This window comes from Propithecus coquereli, unplaced genomic scaffold, assembly GCF_000956105.1.
Source record: "Propithecus coquereli isolate 6110/MARCELLA unplaced genomic scaffold, Pcoq_1.0 Scaffold456, whole genome shotgun sequence".
Lineage (NCBI taxonomy): Eukaryota > Metazoa > Chordata > Mammalia > Primates > Indriidae > Propithecus > Propithecus coquereli.
Genome location: NW_012150352.1, coordinates 1,788,832 through 1,803,035, shown reverse-complemented (window position 1 = coordinate 1,803,035; position 14,204 = coordinate 1,788,832). Strand labels below are relative to the sequence as shown.

General features: G+C 44.8%; 1 protein-coding gene across 1 annotated transcript in view; it reads right to left on the bottom strand.

The window, feature by feature from the left end:
- The window catches only part of CLTCL1 (clathrin, heavy chain-like 1), a 152,773-nt gene that overhangs the window by 53,218 nt on the left and 85,351 nt on the right, over nucleotides 1-14,204 (bottom strand). The window contains 9 exon segments of the mRNA XM_012654952.1: nucleotides 1,672-1,809; nucleotides 3,964-4,086; nucleotides 4,989-5,141; nucleotides 5,247-5,393; nucleotides 5,396-5,449; nucleotides 6,321-6,518; nucleotides 7,133-7,306; nucleotides 8,871-8,984; nucleotides 11,817-11,978. Of these exon segments, the coding sequence (XP_012510406.1) occupies nucleotides 1,672-1,809; nucleotides 3,964-4,086; nucleotides 4,989-5,141; nucleotides 5,247-5,393; nucleotides 5,396-5,449; nucleotides 6,321-6,518; nucleotides 7,133-7,306; nucleotides 8,871-8,984; nucleotides 11,817-11,978 (1,263 nt within the window).

Below are 14,204 nucleotides of genomic sequence, written 5' to 3'. Positions count from 1 at the left end.
AAAATAAAATAAAATAAATGCAGTACTGGTCAAATACAGAGTGACCAGAGCCACAGTCAAACACTATACCGTTCCAGGGTCATGCACACTCTGGGCTCCCCACAGACTAAACTATCCAAACCAAGTCCTGAGATAGAGCTTCAGAACATCTGGCACTCACCTGCTTCCCATATCCTCTATTTCCTTCAGATCTATCCCTCCTATTCTCTTGTTTTCAAACATTTCCCCCTTATTATTAGCAACAGTGTATTTTACAGAAGTTAGAAAACACAGATAAGCAAAGAAATCAGAGAAGACCGCCCTGACACTTAGGCGCTGTGCTTGGAGCCTGTCAGTACCTTGCCTAGCTGCTTGCTCAGCCAGGCTGCCTCCCTGTGGGGTGTGGGTGCCCATAGGTCTGTCTGCTGAGTTAGCAGGGCTTGGTTCTGTTTTGAACTCATTCGCTAAAAACTGTTATATATAATCACCAAGTCACAGGCGTCCAGTAGAACACCAAACAGCATGTTAACAGCACTTTTATTTCCTTGTGGTAGACTATGACCCACTGATCAGCAGCTAATTTGTGGCTTTGAATAAACTGAGGTAACAGAATAGTATAATCAACAGGTTGTTTCCTAATTACAAAAACAATAAGTGATTATTAAAGAAAAAACAAATCAGAAGACAGATAAAGAACAAAGTGCACTTCTACAATCTTAGCCACTCAGATAACCTTGGTTAACAGCTTGATATAAATCCTTCTAAATCCTTTTCCTGTGTATATATCCACATTTAACCCAAAATAGCATCTCCATGTGATCTGGTCATACCTGTCCCCCGCAACTTTCAGGTCGAGACATGCACTACGTGGAATAAAAACTCTTTCTCTGTAAAGCCTGCTGACTCAGTGCTTGGCTTCCTCTTGGGCAGCAGGTAAATGAACCTGGTTGGGCGGCAACAAGGTATTTGTACACCCATGTTCATACCAGCATTATTCACAATAGCAAAAAGGTAGAAGCAACCCAAGTGCTCATCAATGGATGAATAAACAAAATGTTATATATACACATGATGGATATTATTCAATCTTAAAAATGAAGGAATTCCCAACACATGCTACGACATGGATGAACCTTGAAACTAATATGCTAAGTGAATAAGGCCAGATAAAAGGACAAATATTTTATGATTCCATTTATATGAACTAGAATAGGTGGATTCATAGAGAGACAGTAGAATGGTGGTTGCCAGGAGCTGGGTATGGGGGTTGGGGGTGGGGGACAGAGAGTTATTGCTTAATAGTTACATAGTTATGTAAGGTTTGGGATGATAAGAAGTTCTGGAAATATACAGTGGTGATGGTTGTACAATATTGTGAATATTCTTAATGCTACTGTATCACACACCTAAAAATTATTAAAATGGCAAACTTTGTTATGTATATGTTACCACAATGGAAACAAAGAAGAAAGGAAGAAATGATAGCCCAAGTGTACTGTTTCCATGAAAGTCTTGCACCGTGGCTTCTGGAAAACCTGTTAGGAAACTCATGGAGAATGCCCTCTGAGAAATAGAAAGATAAATATCTGGCACGAGCACAACCCAGCCCAAAGCTGCGCTCAGGTCTGCAATTCCCACACAGAGGTGCGACAGGTACTCTGCCCTTGGTGTTAGCCTAGACATGCTACTTGCCTGGGGTGCATGAATCAGGTTCATCTCCAACAGCTGAGTCTGGAGGTGCCCCTCAGCTGGGCAATTATTCTTCAAGGCATGCAACAAGAAGGAAGTACATTGCTGAATTAAACTGTTTTCCATGAAAATGTCTACAATCTGAAACAGATCCAAGCTACACTTTACTAAAAGGAAACAGTGTTTTGTTTTCCTATTGAAATAGTTCCTGAAATAGAATCTCATTTAGAAATTCAACAATTAGTTCCTTCCTTTGCATTTTCTTACATCATCAAAATTCATGTAACTTATGGCCATTATGTATTAACATATAGTTAACATATAGTTCTGTGAAATCATATCACCTTTGTCATACTCACCAACAGAGCACTTTACTGGAATGGATTAAGTTTTATAATGAATGAACCCCTTTTATAATGAATGGTCCAAGCAATCTTAACAGTATATTACTTAATCAAGTCCTAGCAGCAGGTGTGATGGTTAATTAATTTCAGGTGTCAACTTCGTTGGATAAAGGAATACCTACAGAACCAGTAAAGCATTATTTTTAGGTCTCTCTCTCTCTCTCTCTCTCTCTGTCTCTCTCTCTCTCTCTCTCTCTCTCTCTTCTCCCTACCCGCTGGCTCCTGGAGCTGGGGCACTCTTCTGTCCTTGGACATCAGAACTCCAGGCTCCCTTGACTTTGGACTCCAGGACTTAACACTAGCAGCCCTCTGGGTTCTCAGGCCTTCAGCCTCTGGGCTGAGAGTTATACCATCCACCTCCCCATTTCACACTTTCAAAATTGGACTCAGTCATGATACTGGCATCCCAAAATCTCCAGCTTGCAGATGGCCTGTCATGGGACTTCCCAACCTCCATAATCACATGAGCCAATTCCCTTAATAAATCCCCTCTCGTATCTCTGTATCTATATCTACCCTATTGGTTCTGTCTCTTTGGAGATCCCTGAATGATACAGCAGCCAATACCTGGTGTCTAGCCCATATACTATCATCCTATTACTCAGACACAACTGGGAAAACACTAACATTAACTTAAGCACTAATTATTAAAGTTAAATAGATGTTAATTTAAAGAATTAATAAGCCTTAATAAGAGGTGAAATATAGGTAATAAATTTAGTAATTGTGTAAATATTTTCGCATTTAAAGTACAAAAGTTTATATATTTTTAGTACATTCTATAAACAGATGGAAGAAAAGTTTATATTTTAAAAAACTTTAAAATATGAAATAAAATCAAGATTTGAACTAAAGACTTCTTTCCTGTTGAGAGCTAAGTACATTTGGCTCAAACCCCTTATTCATGATCTCTAAAACATCTGCAAATTCCCAGATGTAAAACCAATATAACTGTACTTATTATTTCCAGACAGGTTATTGCTTTTGTTACCTTTCTTCAAGTTTCATTACATACCTATATGTCACCCAGAGCCCTTGAACAGTTTACTGAAGACTACTTGTCATGTGCTTAAATCTAAATGCTAAGTAGGTTGTACTAAAAAACAGACTGACGTTCACATAAACCCAGGTCAGCCAGACACCCACAAGACGAACATCTGGGTGACTAGACAGCACTCGCTGTGGTGCTTGGGCCACTGAGTGCTCCACGTGCTCAGAAGGCGACAACGAGGCAGGAACTGGAGCTGGGAGGGATAGGGGCTGCCACTGTGAACGTCATTTGGCCACCACCCACCACCACACAAAGAAACACGATCCTCCCAGCTCCACACACATCCTCCAAGACACTTCGAATCAAAGGTAAACAAGTGTTCACATAATAAAGAGTAGAAGACAAGCTCCCCTAGTACTCCAGATTTTTAAAAACTGGAAGATTAACAGCAAAGAAGAGAGTCGAGACACACATTAACAGAAAAACAAATGAAAGACAATCTTCTTTTTTTTTTTTTTTTTGAGACAGTCTCGCTCTGTTGCCTGGGCTAGAGTGAGTGCTGTGGCGTCAGCCTAGCTCGCAGCAACCTCAAACTCCTGGGCTCAAACGATCCTTCTGCCTCAGCCTCCCAAGTAGCTGGGACTACAGGCATGTGTCACCATGCCCGGCTAATTTTTTCTATATATTTTTAGTTGTCCAATTAATTTCTTTCTAATTTTAGTAGAGACGGGGTCTCGCTCTTGCTCAGGCTGGTTTCGAACTCCTGAGCTCAAACGATCCGCCCGCCTCAGCCTCCCAGAGTGCTAGGATTACAGGCGTGAGCCACCGCACCCAGCCAAGACAATCTTCTTGATGGCTATAAAAACCCACAAAAAGTTGTTCCCAATAGCCTGTGCTCACCTGGTTAATGTCAGCCAATGGCTCCTCGTCCTGCACCAGCATCTGAGAAAACTGCAGGCCCTGTTCTGGACTGACCCTCATCACACTCCTCAGCAAAAAGATCCAGTCTGGGGTATACCCAACCTAGAAGCAAGGGAACACCAACCAGGAAGATAAACTAAAAACCGTAGGCATTAGAAAAAGAAGTTCTGGCCGGGTGGGTGGGCGCAGTGGCTCACACCTGTAATCCTAGCACTCTGGGAGGCTGAGGGGGGAGGATCATTTGAGCTAAGGAGTTCGAGACCAGCCTGAGCAAGAGCGAGACCCCGTCTCTACTAAAAACAGAAAAATTAGCTAGGTGTCCTGGTGCATACCTATAGTCCCAGCTACTCAGGAGGCCGAGGCAGGAGGATTACTTAAGCCCAGGAGTTTGAGGCTGCAGAGAGCCATGGTGACACCACTGCACTCCAGTCCAGGTGACAGAATGAGACTCTGTCTCAAAAAAAAGAAAAAGAAGTTCTCCATCTTTTGTTCTGAACTAGTATTTACAAAGAAACGAGCTTATGTGTGTTCCAGCCCTCTAACAAACATGATATCCAAATAAATGAACTGATTCCATGTATGTGGAAGGCACAATTAACTGTAAAAACAGTGCAGACCACAGAGAAGTCACCCATCCAGGTGCAAGCACCGCCTGCAGGGAGGACATGGGAGCCAGACCTGGAAACCCGCCAAATTAATAGGCAGTTAACACACCACAGGGTGCTGGGGGGGATGGGGACGGAGGGAGAGAACAAGATAAAATCACAGGAGAGTCGCCTCCAGGAAGGGTGATAGAAAGACTGTAAAAACAAGACAGGATAATAAAAAACAGAAGAGAATAAAATACGACCATTATCGATGAATGACAGATGCTAATAGCAACACTGACAATGCTCTCACATCAGAGCACTCACATAGAAGGATATTTTACAAACTTCAGAATCGGCAACCACCCAACAACAAATGAGTAATTTATGAGACGTGGATCGTTCAGTGTGCATTACCTTTCTGGCATACAGCACGATTTTCTGGAATTGGCCTGTTTCTGCAAAACACTGGATCACTTTGTTTGGCACACTCGCCTGAAGGTACACACTCAGAGCAAGTGCAGGGTCAGCAGTTTTGACCAGATCTCCCAGCTCTTCTGAGCACTCCAGCTGTGGCACCCAAAGGACAGGGCGAGGCTAGGACCAGAGGAGCAGGGAGCCGAGAACCCAGTTTTCAAACTGTGCTGGGGGTTGTGATCTCACAAGTGTTTCTACCTTGTCTTCTTTCAGCCACTTTTCTAAGAGCCGCTTGCGCCCCTGCTGGAGAACTGGACGGCAGAGTTCTAAGGATTCAAGTTTATTGAGTTGACCCTGGTCAAGCAGGATCCCAAGGTACTGCAGCAGAGGAGAGGCCTGCCCCCGGGCTGAGGGGGTATGCTCTGGAACTTCCGCACCGTGTCGCCTGTCTGCAGGATTCCCTGATGATAAATGCAAATGCAGGTCATTTTGCTATAATCACAAGGGATCCCTTTACTCAATTTGCTTGCATTAAAAATAAAATCTGCCAATGGAAATTCCACGCTAACTGTCAGGGACAAAAAGCCCTCTACCAAGGCAACTACTCAAACCTTCAACAATGACCACGAGTATGGTGGGTCCGGGTCCTACAGGTGACTTCACAGGTAGGGTCTTACTTCTCCCCCGGCCTGCTGCAGTGAGAACAGGCCTCTAAGTTGGTCCTGTAGTGGTGAAGTTCTACTACCATTACATTCTAATTCAAAATACTCAAATTCCCAGATGAAAACTAGAAATGATTTGTTCATAACCATCACTTGAAAGGCAAGAAGGATTCTTTCAAGGAGGGGCAATTTGAAAGTCTTTATCTACTCAGGAGCCGATCTAGTCCCAGGACAATTTATCCTAATGAAACAAACCAAGGGAAAAGCCATAAGCAGAATTGCTCTACTCCAGAAGAGTGGCGAAAGTTCAGAGTAGGATTGTAGCTAAACAAAAAGGGTACAACCACTGGATGCAACTAGGTAGCAGCTGTGGAAAGTTCTAAGTCACAAAAATGCAAAACTGTACCTAAGCTAAGATGCTGGGTAGTATGCACACACACAGACAAGGACTGGAAGACAGGGAAAAGAATGTCAGTGCAGCAAGACTGTGCTTTTTGTTTGTTTCTATTACTGTTATGCCATTGGTATAAAATTTTAAAACTAAAAAACAAAAAAACCCCTAACACTAATATACTCCGATATTGGCAGTGAAATGCTTTTATGCTTATTTCATTTTCAAAGTTGGCTCTTACAACTTCAGAACACTTGAACAGTATTCAAGTTTCATTACCTTTGGTGCAGATGCTGCTACTCTGGCGGCTTCAGCGTAGCTCCCCTATGCAAAGAGGGTACTGAATTTTCTCACAAACAACTCCTCTGCCCCAGCCAGGTTACTACGAATAGCCAAACGCAGGCCAAGGTATGGATTCTGAAGCACGTTGGTAGCGTAATTCACAATGTTATCTTCCTCGACACAAACGGACAGCACCTGTAAGGACCCGCCACGTGAGACCAGCGCAGCCTAGCGGAGCTCCACATCTCTGCTCTGCCTTGGTCCCTGCCGACGCTGGAGGGCGACCACGTTCTCAGCTCGTGGTGAGCATGCCTACGAGGTGGGCCCTGAGCGTGGGTAACTGTGACAGAGCAGACAGCATGGCACGGCGTCAGCACGGGCCTCTATGGAATTGTTACATCACGTGGACAACAACCCCAGTGACGCATTCGCACTATGCCGAAATGGCTTGTTTTCATGGAACTGACAATTTTTTTTCCTCAAACTGTTTTTTAAGCAGAGATTTTCTTCTTTTAACTATCTTTTAAAGCTTTGGTTGAGAAAGGTAACTTAACTACCATAGTATCTGCTTTTTCCATCCTCCCCAGTCCACATGCACATGGCACGAAGATGTGTGTGGTGTGCACCGGAACTGCTGCTCCACTGGGAGAAACTCCATGAAGGAAGGAGCTGCCCTCTCAGAACCAACCCAGTGTTAGGAATGTGCTGTCTGAAGCGGAGGGGGTGAGGAAATGAAGGAAAGGGGAGAAAGTTTAAGAGCCAGCTCCTAGTGAATGGAAAACGTGTAAAACGAAATCTCAGTTACATACCTGTCGCCTTTTGTTGACGCCAATAATTCCAGAGGTCGGTTCATGTGGAGCAGTTACAAAGACTGCATCAGCACTAATGCGATTCATGTAGATGCATACGCCAGACTCTAGGTCATACATATGAAGATAGCCATTCTTTGTGATCAAGTAAACAACACCATGTTTAGCTCCAACCTACAAGAGAACAGAACAACAGGTTAGAGAAGTGAGATGATGGCAAGTAGGACAACAGAGCTCACAAATGAGAAAGAGGAACCTATCAGTGGAAAACAGACACTTTATATCAATGAACATAATCAGCTAGATATCCGGGGATAGGGAGTGAAGGCAAGAACTGGATCTCTATCTTACTCTTTAGATCAAAGTAAATTCCAGATGGGCCAAAGACTTTAAATAAAAAAACAAATACAATTAAGAGAGTAATAGAAGAAAATATGCTGGGAACAGTGGTGTGCACCTGTAATCCCAGCTACTTGGGAGGCTGAGGTGGGAGGATCACTTGAGGCCAGGATTTCGAGACCAGCCTGGTCAACACAGAGAGATCCTGCCTCAATTAAAAAAAAATATATATATATATATATATGTGTATATATACAGGTAAACATTACAATTATCTTGCAGTACAGAATTATTTTCAAGACATGATACCATAGCCACACAAAATCGCGAAACTTCCACAAGGTAGAATGCACCACAAATTATGACTGGGAAAAATATCCAAAACATATCAGACGCTTAGCATACTAGAACTACAAAGAGTTCTTACAGATAAGATAAAGATTCCAATAGAAAAAAATGCGGAGATTAGGAAGAGGCAATTAGCCAGATGCATATGAGTGGCTGATAAACCCAATCTCCCCGACAGTAACCGAGGAGAAGACATGGAAACCAGCAGACACTGTCCAGCTACCAAAGCAGCACTGGCAGGAATGTGACCTGGCTGGTGTGGTCATGAGAGCCTGTGACATGCACATGCTCCTGACCCAGCACTTTCAAGTTTAGGAATTCATTCTCAGACTTTCAGACTAACGTACAAAGATAAACGGACACAATACTCCTGGAAGTGTTTATTGTAAACATAAATGCCCACCACAGGGGATTGCTCAAATGAGTTACGGCACATCTGCAGAACAGATGATGCAAACGATAAAACAGATACATGTATGTCATTGACACAGAATGATCTACAACATGGTGAGAGGCGGTCACAAAGCAAGGCTACTGCAAAGCCATTTTCATAAGGATCTATTTGTACCTAATGTGCATGTGAAGTTACCTCCAAAGGGGTGGTCAAAATTAGCAGTGGTAGGATTTCAGCTGATACTTAATTCTGCTGTTACATTTATTGACATTGCTGGAAATTTCTAGATAACATATTTTTATGAGACAAAAAAGTAAAAAGGAGATTATATAATCTTACATACATAATGTGATCCCAATTTTGTTCAAAAAAGGTTTACGTCAATTTTTTCATATAACAAGTAGTAGGATCTTTGATATATTTTACATCCAACTGGTTCAACTACAAAGGACTGACGAAGGGCACTCCTTTCCATGGACAGGCCTTGTCCAGCCCACACACCAAAGTCCTAGGCCTCCAAATGGGTTTGAAGGAGTCATGGATCTCTGGTGAAGGGGGACACAGAAGTGGACTGCAGATGTGGCCTCCTGGAGCTCAGGAGGTGCTACAGTGGGTATTTTAGGACATGAAGATGTTTACGGAGCAGCATGTTCATACCTGCATAGCCACTGGAAAATCAGTCTGTGCCTCTGGAGGGAAGAACACATCCACGGCTTTCTTTACAAAAGGCTGGTTTCCTGCTGCAGGCTGTCCGACTTCAATGTTGTGCAACTAGAAGAGGGACTTTAGGTCAGTACAGGGAAATGGCTTGGTGGCAGGCAGATGCTGACCAAGACAGAGAGGTGAGCAGAGCCTCAGGTCCACGCGCTGCATGACCAACGCTAAAACTCACATTCACGCTAAGCAGGATGACCCCTTCATTGGGCCGCTGCCCACCACCAGGCCCAGCAAGCAGAGCCAAGGCCAGGCAGCCTGGGAAGGTCTAGTTGACAGAGTCACCACGTATGTTCCTTTTCCCTGGGCCTTGGCGCCAATGCCCATAAAAGACAGGGTTCTAGCTAGGATCTACTGTCCGTTCCAGCTTCACTCTTTGCTCTCCTGGACACAGCCCAGACTCACATAAGCCCATTAGTGACCAGATCTCATCACTGAAGCCCAAACTCACGAGGCAATCTGACCATGGCATAGGCCTGAGCTCTTCAAGGTTATGCTGGGGGAAGTAGAATCTTTGTAGAATCGGGAGAAGTAGCTGCAAATGAGGGGTCCTCCCAGCCTTTATCGTAGCAGCTCCAGGTACCCGACCTACACACATGCCTTCCCCATAACTTTCTTTTTAAAAATTTTTTTTTCATTTTTTAAAAAGGAGTGGTGTTCAATTGCCTTGTCTTTTATTTCTGTTGTTGAGACAGGGTCTTACTCCATTGCCTTGGGTAGAGTGCAGTGGGGTCATTGTAGCTCACCGCAACCTCTAACTTCTGGGCTCAAGTGATCCTTTTGTCTCAGCCTCCCGGGTAGCTGGGAATATAGGCGTGCGCCGCAATGCCTGGCTGGTTTTTTTTCCTTTCCTTTTAGTAGAGACGGGGTCTAGTCTCAAGCTCCTGAGTGCAAGTGATCCTCCCGGCTCGGCCTCCCATGAGTGCTAGGATTACAGGCATGAGCCACCGCGCCCGGCCCCCCATAACTTTCGTGCAAAGATACCAAAGCTAAAACAAGTCTGGAACAATATCACAATGTGGATGAGAGACGTGAAACAACAAGTGTTGGAGGGTAGCTTTGCAGAGGAAAGGAACAAGGGTACCCCTGGAGGACAGTCTGGATTCGGCCAGGCAGAGAGGAAGGAAACACCCACGGGGCCTGAGGCAGGGAAGGGAGGATGCTGAGTCGGGCCAGGAAGGGAGCCGGAGCAGAAGTACTGGGGGCTTCTGAGGGTGTCGATGTGGGAGACTTAGATGTCTTACACAAAGCCACTTGAAGACAGATAAAAGGTAGTTTAGGAAAATTCTCTGGCTAGGCCTATTGGTAAGAAAGGTTGGAGTGGGTCTGAGGGCCTGATAAATGCTACTTCCTAACCCGAATGTGAGGTGACAGGGCTCGGTCTACCACAAAAGGCTAAGACAGATGTGAGGCTTGCTAAAGGTCAGGCGGTGATGGCAGAATAGAATGGCGCTTGAGAGCCGTGGCTTCTTGCTCAGGAGCTGGGAAGGGGTGGCGCTGCCAACAGAAGTGGAGGTGTGGGAAAGGAAGCCAGGCTTCCTGGGGAGGCCGTCGGGGCAGGTCAGCAGGCAGGAATTGTGTCCAGGTAACTCTCCTCTGCAGGTGGAAACTGCCAGGCTGGTCCTCCAGGCAGGTCTGTGCAAGGGGCACAGGCTGCGCAGGACCCTGGCAGGACCCACACTTGTCCCTGCAGTCGGGGAGGCAAGATTCAGACACAAGAAGACATGGGGCAGCTCCCGGGACAGTTACTGCTGGGGCACTGGTTTCACAGGCCACTGGTCTCTGAGTGTGGAAGGGCCTGCCCACAAAGACCCTCCTGGCCCACCTCCAGCCTCGCCTGCTCGCCTGAGGGGAGCGGCCCACCTGACAGCTGAGCCCTTCTTTTCTGGGGCTGCCACCCGCTCCTTTTGCAGAACTCTCTTCTCCACAGGGAGCTCCGCGGGGCAGGTGCTACTGCTGAAGGGGAGGCCCGTCGCTGCCCGGTTCTGTCTGGGAAGAGGTGGTAAGCCGTCTAGGGCCATGTAGCTAAAGTCAGTGTCCTTAATCAGCCTTATCAGCAACAAAGCTGACAACTGACCTGACTCCTATCATACTTTCCTACTGGTTTGCAACTAAGGAAGGTATGAAGCACATTACTCTGCAAGAGACCAAAGCACTCCAAGAAGCGTATTTCCGATAAGGATGTGTGGGAAGCCACATACTAATTTAGACTTCTTTTTGGGGAATATTTCAGGTCTAATGAACAACCCAAAATAATGATTTCAAGAAATGTTTTTGACAAGAGTGTACTGGGATAGGACTCTGTTTTGAAGCCACTCTCCCAGTGACCAAGGCAACCCCAGCAGAACCCCAGGTCTCCCCAACACTGTGAGCTCTTCCACTTCCCACCCGGTGCCCCAGCAGCCCTGCCCAACAGTGCTGGCCATGCCCAAGCCAAATAAAACTCAGCTCGCTCCCAGCCACAGCCTCATCTCTCTGTAGCCTCCCTGGCATCCCCATCACCACCACCTGTGCAGAACCACGCCTTGGGTGACATGGAGCCATGCCTTATGGCAAGGATGGCACTGCACTGGTGACTTCACAGCCGTCTCTGCCATGAGACTGATGCCCCAGAACAGAAACTGTGCCTCACCCACCTTTATGGCCCATCTCGGTACAGTCTGAGAGGATTTTTTAGGGGAAAGGGGCCAATTAATCAGTAGCCAACTTCGGGTTACTAACTTTATGCCAACATTGCTGCCAAACCACCGGCATGTCCATCAGGGTGAGGGGTTCTACACACTGCCATGAGCCTTTGATCACATAGGCACTTGCAGGCCGTGCCCTACTCCCAGCTGCACTCGCACCCGGCACCAACTCAGGAAGAAGACAAAGTGGAGTGGATCTTACCTTGCCACCTGTAGGACCACGTACAGCAAAGCAGAAAAGGGTGGCAGGCTTGGCATTTCCCTCCATCTTGAACTCTGCAAAAGTGGCAGCATGGCCTTCAATGGGTTGTGAAACCTTCCTATCCACAGAATAGAGCTGCATTGCCCCAACCACACGGTTTTGCTAAGAAAAGATATTTTGCAATGAAAGGGAGAGAAAAGAGATTGAACGTAAATAAACAATTCTTGAAACATGCTTCCAAAATGAAAATCTGATACACTGATATACTTCCTCCAGTAAAAATTAAACTTATTAGCTATTAGGGGGATGATATAACTCTGAATTTGACGTGGAAAGACAGCATAAACTAGGGAAAAAAATAAGACTACAAAAAAGTAAGACAGATAATCCTAATTTCTTAAATATATGTGTATGCATGTTTTCATAGGAAATAAGACTTATGCATTCTGGAGGAAAAACTCTAAAACGTTAACAGTAGTTAAATCAGGGGGATAAGATTACAGGCTAATTTTGAAGATTATGTTTTCTGAAACCTCTAAGTAGCAAAAATTTTATTTACTAAAAGCCAATAAACTAATACCTTTTATAAAACTTAGAACTCACATTTTCTAGCAAAGAATTTTAGTACATTTATATCCAATTTCAAATGCTCAAAAAGCTAAGGAAATGGAATATGAAAGTGTCAACAGTTCAAGCTCCTGTAATTCAACATTCAAATAATCATCTCTGCTGAGTGAGGCCCATGTAGTCCGTGGGTAAAATTCGGTCTATTCCCCACCTACTCACATCTCCTTAAGATGGGAAAACAAAGGCTTTGATATTTTTGTTTTTAAAAATCTTTTCTATCTTACTTTTGTATTGCACAGACTTATGTTAAAGTTATTACACAAAGTCCTGATACATGCCACAACATGGATGAACCTCAAAAACATGCTAAGGAAAGAAGCCAGTCACAAAAGACCGCATATTATCTGATTCCACACAAGAAATACTAAGAATAGAGAAATCTATAGGGATAGAAAGTATATCCATGGTTGCCAGAGGCTGGGACTAGGGATTTGAAATAAGGGAATAACCATCAGATAGATGGTCTGTATTCTAACAGAAAAATGAACAAGTAAATTTTAAAATGAAAATCAAAAGACAGGACAAAACTCACCCTCCCCAGGAGACTATGGGAAGATTTCCAGCAACATGATGACAGCACATTTGAGTTCCAAAGCTGGAGAAGCCTACATCGAAGCCAAGGCCAACAGGCAGAGCAGAGAGAACACCCGAGGTCTAGGCTAGAGACCCGACCCCGGCTTCTCTGCTGGCTGGCACTCACAGGCCCAGGAGTCATACGGGTGGTGGGTGGCCTTCAGCCCGTGACCCGCTGCTAAGCCTCAGGCACCTGCCAGGTGAAGCCCACTGCCTGGGGCTGCTGAGTGTTACGTGCGCCCAGTTTGGGTAAAGGCACACTGAGGACTGTAGCAGGCAAGGATTCAACACACACACTTGTTTCTTGTGCCAGGTACCATGCTAAGGGCCAAGGATGAGGAAAACAGTGCAGCAGAGGCCCTTCCCTCCAGGACAGATGGTGAGGGTTTCTGGCAAGTATGTGAAGGACTGTGGTACAGGGTGCTGACTGCCACGACACGGGAGAGAACAAGATGCCTTGTTACCGCACCCAGACCAGGGAGTCAGGGAGGGCTTCCCAAAGTGACACCTAAGCTGGAGTAAGAGCTAACCAGGTGACAGGAAAAAAGCTGTTTCAAACGGAAACGGGCATTTGCATTTGCAAATGCTTAGACAGGGGTTGGCAAACTATGACGCCATGTTCCCCTCCCCTTTTTTATGTTAAGGTGAAATTCACAAGACATAAAATTAACCATTTAAAACTGTTTGATTCAATGGCATTTAGTACATTTGCAATGTTGTACAACATATGTATAATAGTTCCAAAACATTTTCATCACCCAAAAGAAATCCCTGTGCCCACTAAACAGTTGGCCCGGTGCCCCTATCCACAACCGTGGCAACCACCAATCTGCTTTCTCTATAGATTTGCCTATTCTATTTCATACAAATGGAATCATAAAATGTGGCCTTTTGTGTCTCATTTCTTTCACTTAGTAAGGTTTCTGAGGTAATATCCATGTTGTAGCATGTATCAGTACTCCATTCACTTTTAGGGCTGAATAATATTCCATTGTATGGATATGCCACAATTTATTTATCCCTTCATCTGTTGGTGAACATTTGGGTTGTTTCTACCTTTTGGCTATTTTGAATAGTGCTATGATGAACATCTATGTAAAAGTCTTTGTGTGGACACATTTTCATTTCTCTTAGGTAGATACCTAGCAGTGGAACAGTGGAACTGCTGAGTAATATGGTAATTCTATG